Source organism: Phaenicophaeus curvirostris, chromosome 8, assembly GCF_032191515.1.
Source record: "Phaenicophaeus curvirostris isolate KB17595 chromosome 8, BPBGC_Pcur_1.0, whole genome shotgun sequence".
Taxonomy (NCBI): Eukaryota; Metazoa; Chordata; class Aves; order Cuculiformes; family Cuculidae; genus Phaenicophaeus; species Phaenicophaeus curvirostris.
This window is the reverse complement of record NC_091399.1, coordinates 29,972,436-29,985,764: the sequence shown is the minus strand read 5'-3', so window position 1 is coordinate 29,985,764 and position 13,329 is coordinate 29,972,436. Positions and strand designations below refer to the sequence as shown.

Here is a 13,329-nt window from a genome sequence, read left to right as displayed (position 1 = left end):
GAGAGGGGAGAAAGAGAGGGGAGAAAGAGAGGGGAGAAAGAGAGGGGAGAAAGAGAGGGGAGAAAGAGAGGGGAGAAAGAGAGGGGAGAAAGAGAGAGAGGGAGAAGCAAAAGAGAAAAGGAAAGAGGGAGAGAGAAAGAAAAAACAAAGAGAAAGAAAGGGAGAAAGAAACAGGTATATAGAAGAATGGAAAATAGAAAGAGAAAACGCGGGGGAAAAAAGGAAAGAGAGAAGGGACGAGGGAAAGACGAAAGAAAGAGGAGGAAGAGAGTGAGAAAAGAGAAGGGGGGAAGGAAAAAAAAAAACCGAGTGCGAGAAAGAGAGAAGGCGAGGAGGAGAAGGAGGAAGGACAGACGAGCCGTAGTCCTGGGGGCGAGGGGAGAGGGTGGGTTCGGCCCCTCTCCTCGCCGGACAGACAAACGGAGGGGCCCTGACCTACCGCGAACATCTCGAAAACGATTTCGAAAGCACCAACTTAATTTCCAAGACATTTTTTTCCTGCGACTGAGTCGGCTGCGACAGCTCCTGCCCCCCTCCCCAGGCAGGAAAACGTGGGGGTTTCTCGTTTCTCTACTTTCTGGGCCGGGAAAAGAAATAAACGAAAGGGAAATGAGGAGGGAAAGAGGATGCTGGAGGGCAGTTATTTTCCAAAGTTACGAGGCAGGAAAGTGTTTTCAGGTCGGGCACTGGGGCACAGGGAGACTTGGCGTAATTATTAAATCCTAAATTCACCGTGAAAACGGGAGTTTCTGCGCAGAGACAGGGAAGGGCCAGGGCAGGCCCGGAGGAAGGGTCGAGCTACTGGAAAAGATGCTCTTGATGTTTCAAGGTGGTTTCTATAATCCAAGCTGATTTATTTTTGTTCGGGGGCTGCGAGGAACTCGAAAGAGAAACCCAAAAAGCGCTACCGGGGACAGAATAAAATCTTGACCTTTCCTAATTCTCCAAATCGGCACTAATGGAAAGCAGAAGGGGCGAGGGGGGGAGGCGGGGGGCGAGCAAGCGGTGCTGCGGGGCCACCTCGTCCCGCATCCCGGTTGGAGAGGGAAGGGTCCCTCGCTCCTTTCCTCGGGACCCGCTTTGCCTAAAGCACGAAAGCGGAGAAAGAAATTGTGTCCGTCTTCCCCAGCTCCGATCCCGGCGGATATTCCGAGGCAGGATCGTTTTATCCGATCAACGCGAGGAGAAAGCTCCGTTTTCTGCCTCCAACACGCGGAAAACAGCCGCGGAATAAATAATCGGAGAGGTTTCGCGGTTTTATTACAGCCCCCTCGATCTGACTTATAGAAAGGAGTGGGGTACGCTAGAAAAATCAGCTCCGCAAGATGTTTGAGCTAAAGCGAGACGGGGAAATCCGCATCCCTGAAACCGGCGCCATAGGGAGAAGGGAAAATCTCCCCAAAACATGCGGCAAAGGATCAGCCCCCCGGCAGGAGCTGGGTCGCCCCCGGCTCGGCTCTGCCTGGGGTTTAAGGCTGGCAAAACAACCCCCCAGAGGTCACCCCGAGATCCGAGTTTATTCGCCTGCGGACGAGAGGGAAAAGAGACGCCGCGTCGCCTTTCTGGCCGGGGACTCCCAAGCAGCGACTGCAAAAGCTAATTATTTTCCTTTCAGCGCTCGCTTATTGCCGGTGTCCTCCCCACCTCCCCCCCCCCCATAAATAAATAAAACCCTCCTTTAGGCAGCGAGGCGTGAAAAATGATCCTCGCTGAACGCTTAAAAATAATGTCCCGTGAAGATCGAGGCTGCGGAGCCCGCCGGCCCCGTAATTAGCAGCCCTGATCCTTCCGAGGAGGGATTCCGCCTTAACCTCCAGAGCTGAGCACCCCCCAGGGGTCCCCGACCCCAGAGGACCCCCTCCTCCCGGCTCCTTCCCCGCTGCCCCCGCGCAGGGGGGTCCGGGACCCCTCCGATTCCCATCCCGGCTCCCTAAAAGGCGCAGGGATGCAGGGATTTGCGGACGGCGTGAGTTTGAGCGAGGCATGGAGAGAGGAAAATCTAAAGGATGGGAAAAATCTGGAGTTAGTGCCGCTTGGGGGTCTTCACCCACCAAAAAAAAAAAAAATTAAAAAAAAAAAAGCAAAGCAAAGGCACCGGCGCTCGCAGCTCCCCCCCCGCACGTCCGGGAGAACCGAGCCCCTTCCTGCGGGTATCGTGGCTAAGAGGGGAAAATCCCACCGCTCCCAAATCAGCTTCAACCCCAGCCGGCGGCTTAAAATCCCGCAATGACTCCGCAAGACAAAAAAAAAAAAAAAAGGGGAATGGAGCAGGGGAAAGGTGTCCCAGCCCCATAACCCCCCCGGTCCCACTCTCTAGAGCGTGTGGGGGAAGGGGTTTCTCCGGGGAAATACCGCTTCCCTGCAGAGAAGAGCCTCCTCTATCCCTCCAAACGCTGAGACCACCAACTTGGAGAACCCCCTGCACCCAACGGGGGCTGCAGAGGCGAAACGGACTCGCTCGTCCCCACCGGCTGCCGTTTCTTATCCGCTCCCGGCACCCTCGGTTCGTTTTCCTCCCGCGCTTCTCAAAGAAACAAGCGGAAAAAAAAATTTAAAAAATTAAAAATCGCTATTTTATATTAAAATAAACGGCCCCCCTCCTATCCCAGCCACACAACCACCCTCCAGGCTCGCTGCACATCGCTTTCTTCCCTCGGATCCCGTCTCCTCAAAGCAGGCTCGGGTATTAAAGGAGCCTGAACAAAGATAGCCCCGAGAGCAGCTATCAGCGCATTTTAACTTCATCAAAGGCTTCGGGGGAGAGGGAGAGGAGGGGTCTGGCACCTTCTAGTAATGAGCTTGTCAGGAACACCCCTGCCAGAGCAATTGAACAATTTGCACACAAGCAAAAGAAAAGGAGCGGGGAGGGAGGGAGGAAGGGGAAACGCTACAAAAGCCCCTTCAATTTCCAACCATGTGCTTGGCAATCTGGAAAATAGATTCATTGGCCTCCTCTTTTCTCCCATGTCGAGCCTTGTAGCCCCTTTTGTAGGGGCTGGACATGAAAGGGAGACAACCAAGTGCCGGACACGACGATCGCTTTTCAAAAGCAAATGCGTGTGAAGGCGAGATGTGAGACCGCTCGCTGCGGGGAGGCGGCACGTTCAGGAACAACATCAACAAACCGCGCGGAGGTTCGAGGTGGCACAGACAGGGGCAGGGGAGGAGGGGGGAGAAGAAAAAAAGCAGGGGGGGAAGAGAAAAGAAAGGCTGATCCCCCCCCCTCCTCTCCCCGGCGCACACCGCTCGGCTCCTGCCGGCGCCCCGCACAAAGCTCCATCCCTCGCTCCCTGCTCGTACATCTCAGATTTTTCCTTTTTTTCCTCTTTTTCCCCTTCTCCTTCATCTGGCTGCAAGGGCAGAAAGGCCTCGATTCTTTAAAATCAGGGTCCCTGCCAACAAACAAACCAAAGAGCCACGTTTGGTCCCTGAGAAATAAATAAATTGGGGGGGGGGGGAGGTTGGAGGAGAAGGGAACGTTGAAAGATGTTTATTTACTTTGTAAGTTGTTGCAAAATTTAGGCGGAGATCAAGTTTCCTTCGGTCATTCAAACCCTGCAGGCCCGAAGGGAACGCGTGTGCGGGGGGGAAACCCTCCAACTTATTTTCTCATGTGTCAACTTTTCCAAACAAAATAAAAGGGAGGCGGAGGGGGGAGAGAAGGGAGAATCTTTCTCCCAGCCCCTGCCTCCCTCTCCTGAGAAGCAGGAAGGGTTTTTTGGGGGGAGGAGGGGACACACACATACAAAAAAAACCCCCAAAACCCCCCAAAAAACAACAAAGAAATAAAAAAAATCTACAATTAACAACAAAAAAATAATCCGAAGGGTACTTTCCCTTGCTGGGCAGGGGACCCAAAGTGGGGAGGCCCCCCCAGCAAGGGGAGGCAGCATCAGCGCGGCAGCGGTGGGACGGGGGGAGGCGCGGAGCAGCCCCGCGCAAACTGCGCGCCCGGGCGCGGAGGGGAGGGCTCAGCCCCAAGGTGGGAGCCTCTCGCTTCCCCGAGGCCCGAGGGGGGCTCTCGGTGTGACAAAGGACATGGCAAAGAACGATTTGGATGATTAGAATTATTATTTTAACCAGGTCACAAACATTTATTAATTTACACCGACGGTGGACAAAATTCTGTTGCCTTTTCCACATCAAATTATTCACAGATTCTCTCAATAAAATAGATATGACGGATGCACAACCAGTGAAGAGTTAACTGGACTCCGCTCATTAGCTCCCGAATAATCTATATACAAATAATTACCAATACACCAAAAAACCCACGCACGGAGGGGGAGGGATTAAAAAAAAAAATAGTATGGGAATTCTCCAAACTTCCTGATGGAGCGGATTTTCTGTTAAACGTGCATTTGAATGTCTCATTGGGGAAAAAAAAAAAAAAAGAAAAAGAAGAAAAAAATAAACCGCAGTCCTGAGTTTCACCGACTTTTCTTCTTCTTAAAAATAAAGAAACCCTAAACAGTGCCTTTTCAAACCAAACCAGAAGCTTCAAAGAAACTAAAAATAAGATCGAGCCATTAAAAGGTTTTCTTTGAGAGCCGGGGAGGAACAGGCACACATGGCAGAGACTCGCAGGAACGAAAAGGGGTTCTCTGCGTGCGGGGACCCCTGCAGCCCCCCTGGCCGCTGCCCCAGGAGATTTGGGGGACCCCCGCACCTCTCAAAGGAAACATTTCCGACCCTAAGACCCTTTCTTAACATCCCCCCCACCTCGACCTCCCGCAAGACGTTCCACCAGCCCCGGTCCCAGCTTATGTTACGGCCACTTTATAAATACGCTTTGGCGCTTGCGGGACCGCATCGTGTTTTTCTTTCCTCCCTCCCGATTTATTTGATTTTTTTTTTTTTTTTTCCCTTCCGAGCAAAGAGGCACAAACAGATCTGGATGCGACTGGAAATGAAGTAAAAAAAAAAAAAAGAAAGAAAGAAAAAAAATATTTCCTACCTTAAAACACAACGGGAGGAGATGGGGGGGAAGGGATGGGGAGAGGGAAAAGAAGTTTGGGAGGAGGGGGAGAGCTGGGAAGGGGCCGTTCGCTTCGCGACTCTCCCCCCCCCCGCGCACACACGCTCCTTCCCCAGCAGGTTTAGAAGTGACAGCTGCCCAGGGCTGCGATTTTAGTGAAGTTCTGCGGCGGCTGGAGCAGCGGCTCGTGCGCCAGGCCGAGCTGGGGCTGCGCGGGGGCCAGGGCGGGGCTGAGCAGCGCCAGGACCTGCGCGGGGGGCGCCGCCTGCCCGGCCGGGAACGGGGCTGCGGGCGCGGCGCCGGGGTCGGTGCTGGGCGGCGGGGGCGCGGCGCCCCCGATGATGTTGTCTATGGAGAAGGAGGGGCGGGGAGCCGCGCTGGTGCCGCCGGCGGGCGCGGGGTCCGGCTTGAGGGTCTGGAGGAGGGCGGCGGGGCTGAGCTGCGCCGGGTAGAAGGGTTTCCTGCAGTTCAGCTCGCCGCCCAGGAAGGAGGGCAGCCCCGACGCGGCCGAGAACACGGAGGAGGCGGCGGCGGGAGGCGGCGGAGCCGGTAACGGGCAGTGCGGCGCCGGGAAGGGGAAGGCGCCCGCGCCGCCGCCGCCGCCGCCGCCGCCGGGGTGATGATGGGGGTGATGGGGGTGCGGGGGGTAGCCCTGGAGCTGCAGCCCGTAGTTGTAGCCGTAGGGTCCGTAGGCGAAGCCGGGCAGGAAGGCGGCGGGGTCGGCGGCCCCGGCCCGCAGCAGCAGCTCGGGGTGCGGCGGGTGCAGCTGCTGCTGCCGCTTGAAGCGCTTCCTCCGGCGCAGGAAGCTCCCGTTGTCGAACATGTCGGCGGACTCGGGGTCCAGCGTCCAGTAGTTGCCCTTGCCCGGGTTGCCGGGCTCCCGGGGGATCTTGACGAAGCAGTCGTTGAGGGAGAGGTTGTGGCGGATGCTGTTCTGCCAGGCGGGGAACTTCTCCCGGTAGTAGGGGAAGCGCCCGCTGATGAACTCGCAGATCTCGCTCAGCGTCAGCCGCTTCTTGGGGCTCTGCAGGATGGCCATGGTGATGAGGGCGATGTACGAGTAGGGCGGTTTCACCAGCGGGTTCTTTCCCCCCGCGCCGCCGCCGCCGCCGCCGCCCGCGGGCCCCTTCTCTCCGGGCGCGGCGCCGCGGGGCTCGGAGCCGCCGGCGGGCGAGAGCCGCTCCGGGGACCCCCCCGCGCCAGCCCCGGCCGCCCCGCTCCGCGCCAGGGCGAGCCCCAGCGGGTCGCCGCCGTCCTCCTCGTCGTCGTCCTCCTCGTCCTCGTCGTCGTCGTCTTCCTCCTCCTCCTCCTCGTCCTCGCTGTACTTGCCCCCGTCCTGGGGCGGTCCCACCACGTCGATATCCGCGTCCTCCACCTCGGAGAGCGGCTCTTCCTCCGGGGGGGAGCGCTCGGACATGATCCCGCAGCCGCCGCCGCCGCTGCTGCCCAAAGTCATTGTTGTGCGGCCGGGGCGGCCGCGGGGCCGGGCTCCCCCCCCCCACCTAGCGGCGGCTCCCGGGATGGGCCCCGGGGCCGGGCCGGAGGGGCTGCGGCCGCCGCTGGGACTCGGCGCTCCGGCTCCGCTCGGCTCCGCTCGGCTCCGCGGGGCCGCTGGCCGCTCCGCCGCTGGCCGCGGGGTGGTGGCTGCGGAGGGAGGGGCGGGGGCGGGGGGACGGGGCGCCCGGGGGGGCTGGGCGGGGAGCTCGGGAGCCGCGATAATAAATAATAGTAATAACGATAATCGAAGAACGGATGGGGGGAGAGGGGGTGCGGCGGCTCCTTGGCAAAGCTGGGGGGAGGGAGGGAGGGAGGGATGGAGGGAGGGGCGGGGGAAGAGGGATGGGGGGAGGGCAGAAGTTGGGAAGGCGGCTCCCCCCTCCCCACCCCTCCCGAGCCGGGACCCGCTGGAGACGCTCCCGCACTGCGCCTCCTGCCAGCGCTCCCCAGGCCTTTATACGGCCGCCCCGGCATCACGTGCCGCCCGCAGCCCCCGCGGGGCAGGGGCGAGGGGCTGCCCGGCCCCGGTCCCCGACGGGGACGCTTTCGAGGAAAGGCTCTACCGGCTCGCCCGGCGCTCGGATGCCCGCGGCTGCGCCGGAGCCGGCTCCTGCCGGGCGGGGGTCGGCGCTGGATAACCCCACCCCTCCCTCGCCGCCGGCACTGGAAGCTCGCAGGGCCCGTTCCCGCAGGATGTGACGCCGTTATCCCCCGCCCGGGGGTCGCCGAGGGTCCCTTAGCCCCCCGAGCGCTGCCCGACCCCGGAGCCGGGGGATGAGCCGCCGCCTTGCAGCAGCTTCGTCTGCTGGGACCCCTCAGCCCCGCCAGGGCCGAGCCCTCGGCCTCTTTGAGGGATCGTGTGGATTTGGGGACCCCTGCGCTCCCCTTCTGCACGTGCTCGCGTCATCGAGACGTCACCGAGCCCGGAGTGCCCGGCCTGGAAGCCCGCCCCCCCCCCCCGCAGGGCTCCCGCAGATCCGCGCCCGCGGAGGGGATGCTGCTGCCCGGCAGGTGCGGGCCGGGAGGCGAGGAGAAACGCTGAGCTGAGCCTCCCCCACCCCTCGAGAAATAACCAAAGCGAAGGCTGCGGGGGGCTGCGACGGCACCCAAGTCCCGCATCCCTGCTCGACGGGGCTGGCCGGGGCGGGTACCACTCTCCGAAGTGGCAGCCCGGCCAGGCCCCAGGTCCCCTGCGGGACGGAGAAGCTCCTCCGGCCTCGGCAGCTCCTCTCCGCCGCTCTCCCGCTGTCGCTGCCCAGGGCGCAGCATCCCCCGACGGCAGCGGACACGCTGGGGTTTTATTCCCCTCCCTTTAGAGGCTCCGCAAACGCTCAGTCACTATCCGGGGTGGGAGGATGCCTGAGAAGGGAATAAGGGGATATTTTCCTCCAAAGCGGGGTGCCAAGGGGAGATCTGCCCCCCTCCAAGGGCCGCGTTCAGCACTGTGAGAATCCGCGGTGATGAATTGCCAGGCGCTGCCGTTAACAGGTGCGAGCATTTGGTGATAAAATCTCCAGCACTAATACCGGGGAGCCGGGCCAAACAGCTGCGCGGCCCCGCTCCCAAATGCCGCTCACAATTCCTCAAGCCCTAACGACTCGGTGCAACAGGCTCGCCGGGCTCGGGAGGACCCCGGGAAGCGAGCAGGAACCGGGGCATCTCCGGTTGCAGCAGCGATCACGGAGCCCGAGCCTCTGCTGGGATCCGGGAGCATCCTCCTCCCGCGCTCCGATCGGGGAGGATTTCTCCACCGACGGGGAAAATAAATGGATAACTGTGCTGACACTTTCTCAGGAAGGTGGCAAGTCTGTCCCTGGGGGAGCTTTCTTGAGCTTTTTCACTTTTGTATTCCTCCCATGCGTTTGCGACACATCCATCTCCCATTCCTATGTGTGTATATTCAGCTATATATATTTATATTCATTTTTCTTATATATTTTTTTCTTGTATCTATGTATAGTTAGTTATGATAGGGAGAAATTCTTCGGAGACGCCGCATCTTTCCTACCGACTTTTGTTTAAACTCCCCTTTCATCAGCCCTGCGGAAAGGCGATGGGAAGAACAAATGGAAGAGAGCGGGGAAAGGAAAAGACCGGAGCCGCTTTCCATTTTTTTTTTTTTTATTAAGTAAAATAATAGTTATGCCTCCCCTACATAAACCAAAGTGTCATAAAAAATTCCGAAGCAGCTGCCAGAGATTTCGACCACACACACAACGGGGCGATTGAATTTCCACTTGGTGCGTTTCAGGGCAGCGAGGAACCTCCAGGAGCTGCTCCTTGTGCCTCTGCGGGGCTGGGGGAGCGGGCACAGCCCCAGGAATGCTCCGCTCCCCCCGGGACCCCGAGGAGCCCGAAGCCGAGCGGCGAGAGGCGAGAAGGGTCGGTGTGGATGGGATGCGGTGCCTCGTCCCGCTCCCTCCGGGACCTCCTCCTCGAGCATCGCGCATCCGCGATGATGCCGTGATCAGCCACCATCGATTCCAGCCTGTTCCAAGGCTAAACGTCGTCCCCGTTAAAGCCGGGAACGACTGGAAAGGAAATAACAGTGAGAAAGTCCGAGTCTCTCCATCTGCGAGCGGCTCCTGTTGCCCGAGTCCGTGTTCGCCTCGGCTTTGCCACGCAGAAAAGCCTCAAAACGAGAAAAAGTATCTAAACTGCACCCATCCCGAAAAGATTTAGGAAAAGGAAACTCGGGAGTGAAGCAAACCAGATGGTGGGATCCCAGACACGTACACACACACACACACACACACACACGCTCCTGGCCGGGCATCCCCAGACGGAGCGAGGGGTGCGTTTCAATCACGGGTTCGCACGGTGGAGTGAGAAATGATGCGAAATCCCCTGAAAAAAAAAAAAAAGAAACCCTATCGATCTGCCCGAAAATATTGTCTTGTCATCGTGCCACTGTTCTCAGGCGTGGAAAGCATTTTTCCTTGGGCAGATTTTAAATTTTTCTGTTCTCCTCGCTGAAGTATTTAATTACAGACAGCCTCCATCTCCCGTTTTAACTCGACTCTTCTTTCCATTTCACAGTAAACTGTGGTATCAAATGCGCGTGGGGCTGAGAGCTGGTGAGGTGGGCAGGGTGTGCGAAAGTCTCAACAGTGAGAAAGAAAGAAAAAGAGGAAAAGAGGAAAGAAAGAAGGAAGAAAGAAGGAAAGAAGGAAGAAAGAAGGAAAGAAGGAAGAAAGAAGGAAAGAAGGAAAGAAGGAAGAAAGAAGGAAAGGAAAAGAGGAAGAGAAGAGAAAAGAGAAGAGAAGAGAAGAGAAGAGAAGAGAAGAGAAGAGAAGAGAAGAGAAGAGAAGAGAAGAGAAGAGAAGAGAAGAGAAGAGAAGAGAAGAGAAGAGAAGAGAAGAGAAGAGAAGAGAAGAGAAGAGAAGAGAAGAGAGCGACCCATCAGCCGATCCGGATTTTTTTTTTTTTTTCCTCTCCTTTAAATTAACTTTCACTGTCTGATCTGAGGCGTTTCACTGTCTCACTGAGGCGTTGGACCGGCGTTTTGGTACCCTGCAGCCTCTTTAGCAGGTGGATGCCCCGGTCGAGGTCCCCCCACCCCGGGCTCCCGGTGTCCCCGCTGCATGGGAACCAGTCGGAGCTTTTGCAAGCTGCAAAATGGCAACAACGACCAAGCAAACGGGAAAAGCCCGTTCCCTGGCTGCCCCTGACAGCGCTCTTTGCCAGGGAGTGGTGTGGGGAGGGCAGGGAGAAAAACCCTGGAGCACCGCGGGCTACGGTCGCTGCTCCTGCCCCGGCACTGGCCGTGCCCCTGTCTAAGGGAGCTGGTCCTGGTCGAAGCATCCCTCGAGGGGCTTCCCAGGGGAGAAAAACCCTTATCCTGAGCCGCTGCCCTGCATCGGGCCCTGCAGCATTTTACTGCCTTGATTTAGCTCCAGCCCAGGTCCTTCCAGATGATCTGCAGGTTTTGCGATACATAATCGTTTTTGTTTCCTCTGCCGAGCAGCATCTAAATTCGTTTATGCTGATGAGAACCTCATCTACAAGTCCCCCAAGGCTCAGTGATGGATTTTTCTGTATTACCTCGTTATCAGGCTTGGCTGACCTCTAACTTCTCTGAAAACATGAACAAGAGAGACTTGCTGCTGCCTGGGCTGCCCCAGGGGGCTCTTTTTCCACTTATGTGATTTCCTTTGATATTATTTCTGTTCTTTCCATATTCAAGGCTCAGACCTTCAGTGCTCCCTGCAGTTCAACCTTTTTTCCAGCCTTGTCCTGCCAGCTCTGAGCTTCAAAGATCAGTTTGCAGTCTGCACACCAAGAGCTCCCAGCACAGGGAGGTTAGTGGGAATCGTGGTGCTGGATAGTGTGAGATGCAAGAAATTCCCAGTCCAGAAACAACAGAAGCCAAGTGCTTATATCCATTCCTGCAGCACTCAGATGTCAGATATCTCAATTCTGTTGACCTGCTTTTGCAAATGCAGGCGTCCCAAAATCCACACCAAAAAGGTCCTGGATTTCAAGGGAGGCTTTTCCCCAGACACCCCATTTGCAGGTCTGAACCCCTATGAACCTCTAGAGAACAAGCCTCCCTGTCTTTCCTGCTCTTCAGACAAGTAGGAAACTCCTCTCTCCACACATATATGCACTTATTTAGGTGCTGTGATCTGAATTTTGAATGTTGTTTTTGGTCTTGCAGTTCAAAAGCTTTGCCTGCTGCTCTCTGTTCATAACTGATCCTATCCCACATGGACTTGGAAGCCCACCAGTTAAAAATGCAGTTTAACACTCAAGTCATTAACTCTGGCTTGGTATAAGGTTTTTTTCATACTGTTCTTCAGCAATCTTACATGAAAAGAGATGTGCGCGCGCGCACACACACACACACATTTACATAACTCAAATACAGTGATTTCAAGCCATAAACCACCAGGTGCACTTTTAGGACTCACCAAATCCAGCTCTCCTGGTTGCCATAAAAAACACATTAGCCAAAGGCCGATGCATATGGAAGGCAATTATGCTGTGGCACATGGCAGTGTGTATAGAGGAACCTGGTAACTGTGCCTACCACACAAGGAAAAATATCCCTATGAAAACAAGCCTGTTAAACCACTTCATTCTCCCCTGAATCCACTAAAAATAAAAGCGGAATTTTTTTTTTTTTTTGAGGGGGGTGGGTGGGAGGGAGAATATGTGTGGGGTGGAATCAGAGTTTCCAAAAGTGGTTGCACCAGTGCTACAACCTAAATAAATAGCCAGATTCACAAGGATGCAGAAACCCAGGATTAGAAATATAGAAACCTCTGATCAGGTTTCTGAGTCCAGGTTATCCGTGTTAGCATCTTATCATGCCAAACGTGCCCAATAAATCTCTGATGCTGAGTTCTCTGCATTCAGCAGTTCAGCAGCCTGAGTGTCCACCTCACCTGCTGAGTTTGCAGAAATCTATTACTACCAGAAACACCAGTTGAGGACCCTCAACTTGGGAGTCAGGAGCGATATAGAGATAGGTTCTTCAAAGGAGAAAACTACAGAGAAAGTGGAAAATTACTGGAGTATAGAGTGATAGGGGCAAAAAAAGTTTTACTCCATTTTAGGTTTATTCCAGCATGTAGTAAATAGCTGGGGAGAGGGTTCTTTGCACCTGGAAGTATCCCACCATGTCCACCTGGAGATCAGGTTGGGGTGAATCTGCTGTAACCATGTAAGAAATCAGCCCTGCACACATATTCTTATCTCCTTCACTAACTGCAGGTGTGTAGATCTATTTTCTCTCTTGACCTCAAATTAAGACTGGGCTTCAGACAGCTGCAGGCTGTGATGTTGCTGCTGCACAGGAATATAGCGCAGGGCTCCTTCCCTCTGGTCCCACCTTGGGAAGGAGCTGAATAAAAAAAGAGAAAAAGTTGGCAACCAAAAGTATAAGGAGGGAGGTGAAATATCTCACCCATGCAGAGAAGTAGAGGCAGAGCCAAACACCTTAATCCCATCCCCTTATTCAGCAAAGGAGAGGCAGGTGGAAAACAGGAAGGGTAGGTAGTGGACATTTCATCTGGATCAGATAACAACAAGCACAAATATGAAACCAAGCACCACTGTAACAGTTTGGGGCTGAAGCTGCATAGAAGGGTGAATCCCTGCCGTGTTGCCCCTTTCCACAAGGCTGCTGATGCCAGTTCCTCCACTGCATCTCCAGCAGGTCACAGCTTCACTCCACAGCCCAGCTCCGGCACTTCCACACCCCAGTAGCTCTCTCCCGTGGGCTAGGACCCAAAGCTAGTCCCTGCTTTGTGCACTGGGACACGCAGCCTGGTGCATCCCAGGCTAACTTCGTGGTAGCATTGATATGACTGCGAGAGACACTTCTCCATTCCTAGAAAAGAGGTGCTCTGCAGTGCACAGTAGGTAAAAGGAACACACAGGAATCCCATTCTCAGCATCTCCAGGCCAGTGTGATCTTCTCCTGCCCCCTTCTTCAAAGTTCCATAAGAAATTACTGCCCTGAGCTGCACAGAGGCAAGAGAGGGAAAGCATGTCAACGCACTGCTTAAAATTAATCCAGCCACTCTGGGGGTGTTGAAGGTTCACATATACATACACACCCCTTCTTTCACCTACCACAAGTGAGCCTCTGCTCATTCTTGCTGCGAAGAGGGAGCTGCATCACTCGGACAGAAAGAATGATGCTGAAGGAAAGGCTGATGTTTCACATCTGGCTTTACATTACCCTGAAAGACTTGATTTCTACAGGACGGATACTCAGCATCGCTCAGCTGACCAGATCCCACCAATGCTCATTACAAAATGCCTTTTTCCTATTACGATTTTCATGGCTTTTGTGTACTCTAGATGTTGAATATTAAAATTGTGTTGTAAGAGAGCATGAGACA

General features: G+C 55.6%; 1 protein-coding gene across 1 annotated transcript; it reads right to left on the bottom strand.

The window, feature by feature from the left end:
• Positions 1-4,052: 4,052 nt before the first annotated feature.
• FOXD2 (forkhead box D2) lies at positions 4,053-6,549 on the bottom strand. Its single transcript, XM_069862173.1, is given in 3 exon segments — positions 4,053-5,573; positions 5,575-5,627; positions 5,630-6,549. Coding segments are annotated over 3 exon segments (1,332 nt in total). The 5' UTR covers positions 6,435-6,549; the 3' UTR covers positions 4,053-5,099.
• Between the last annotated feature and the right edge of the window lie 6,780 nt (positions 6,550-13,329).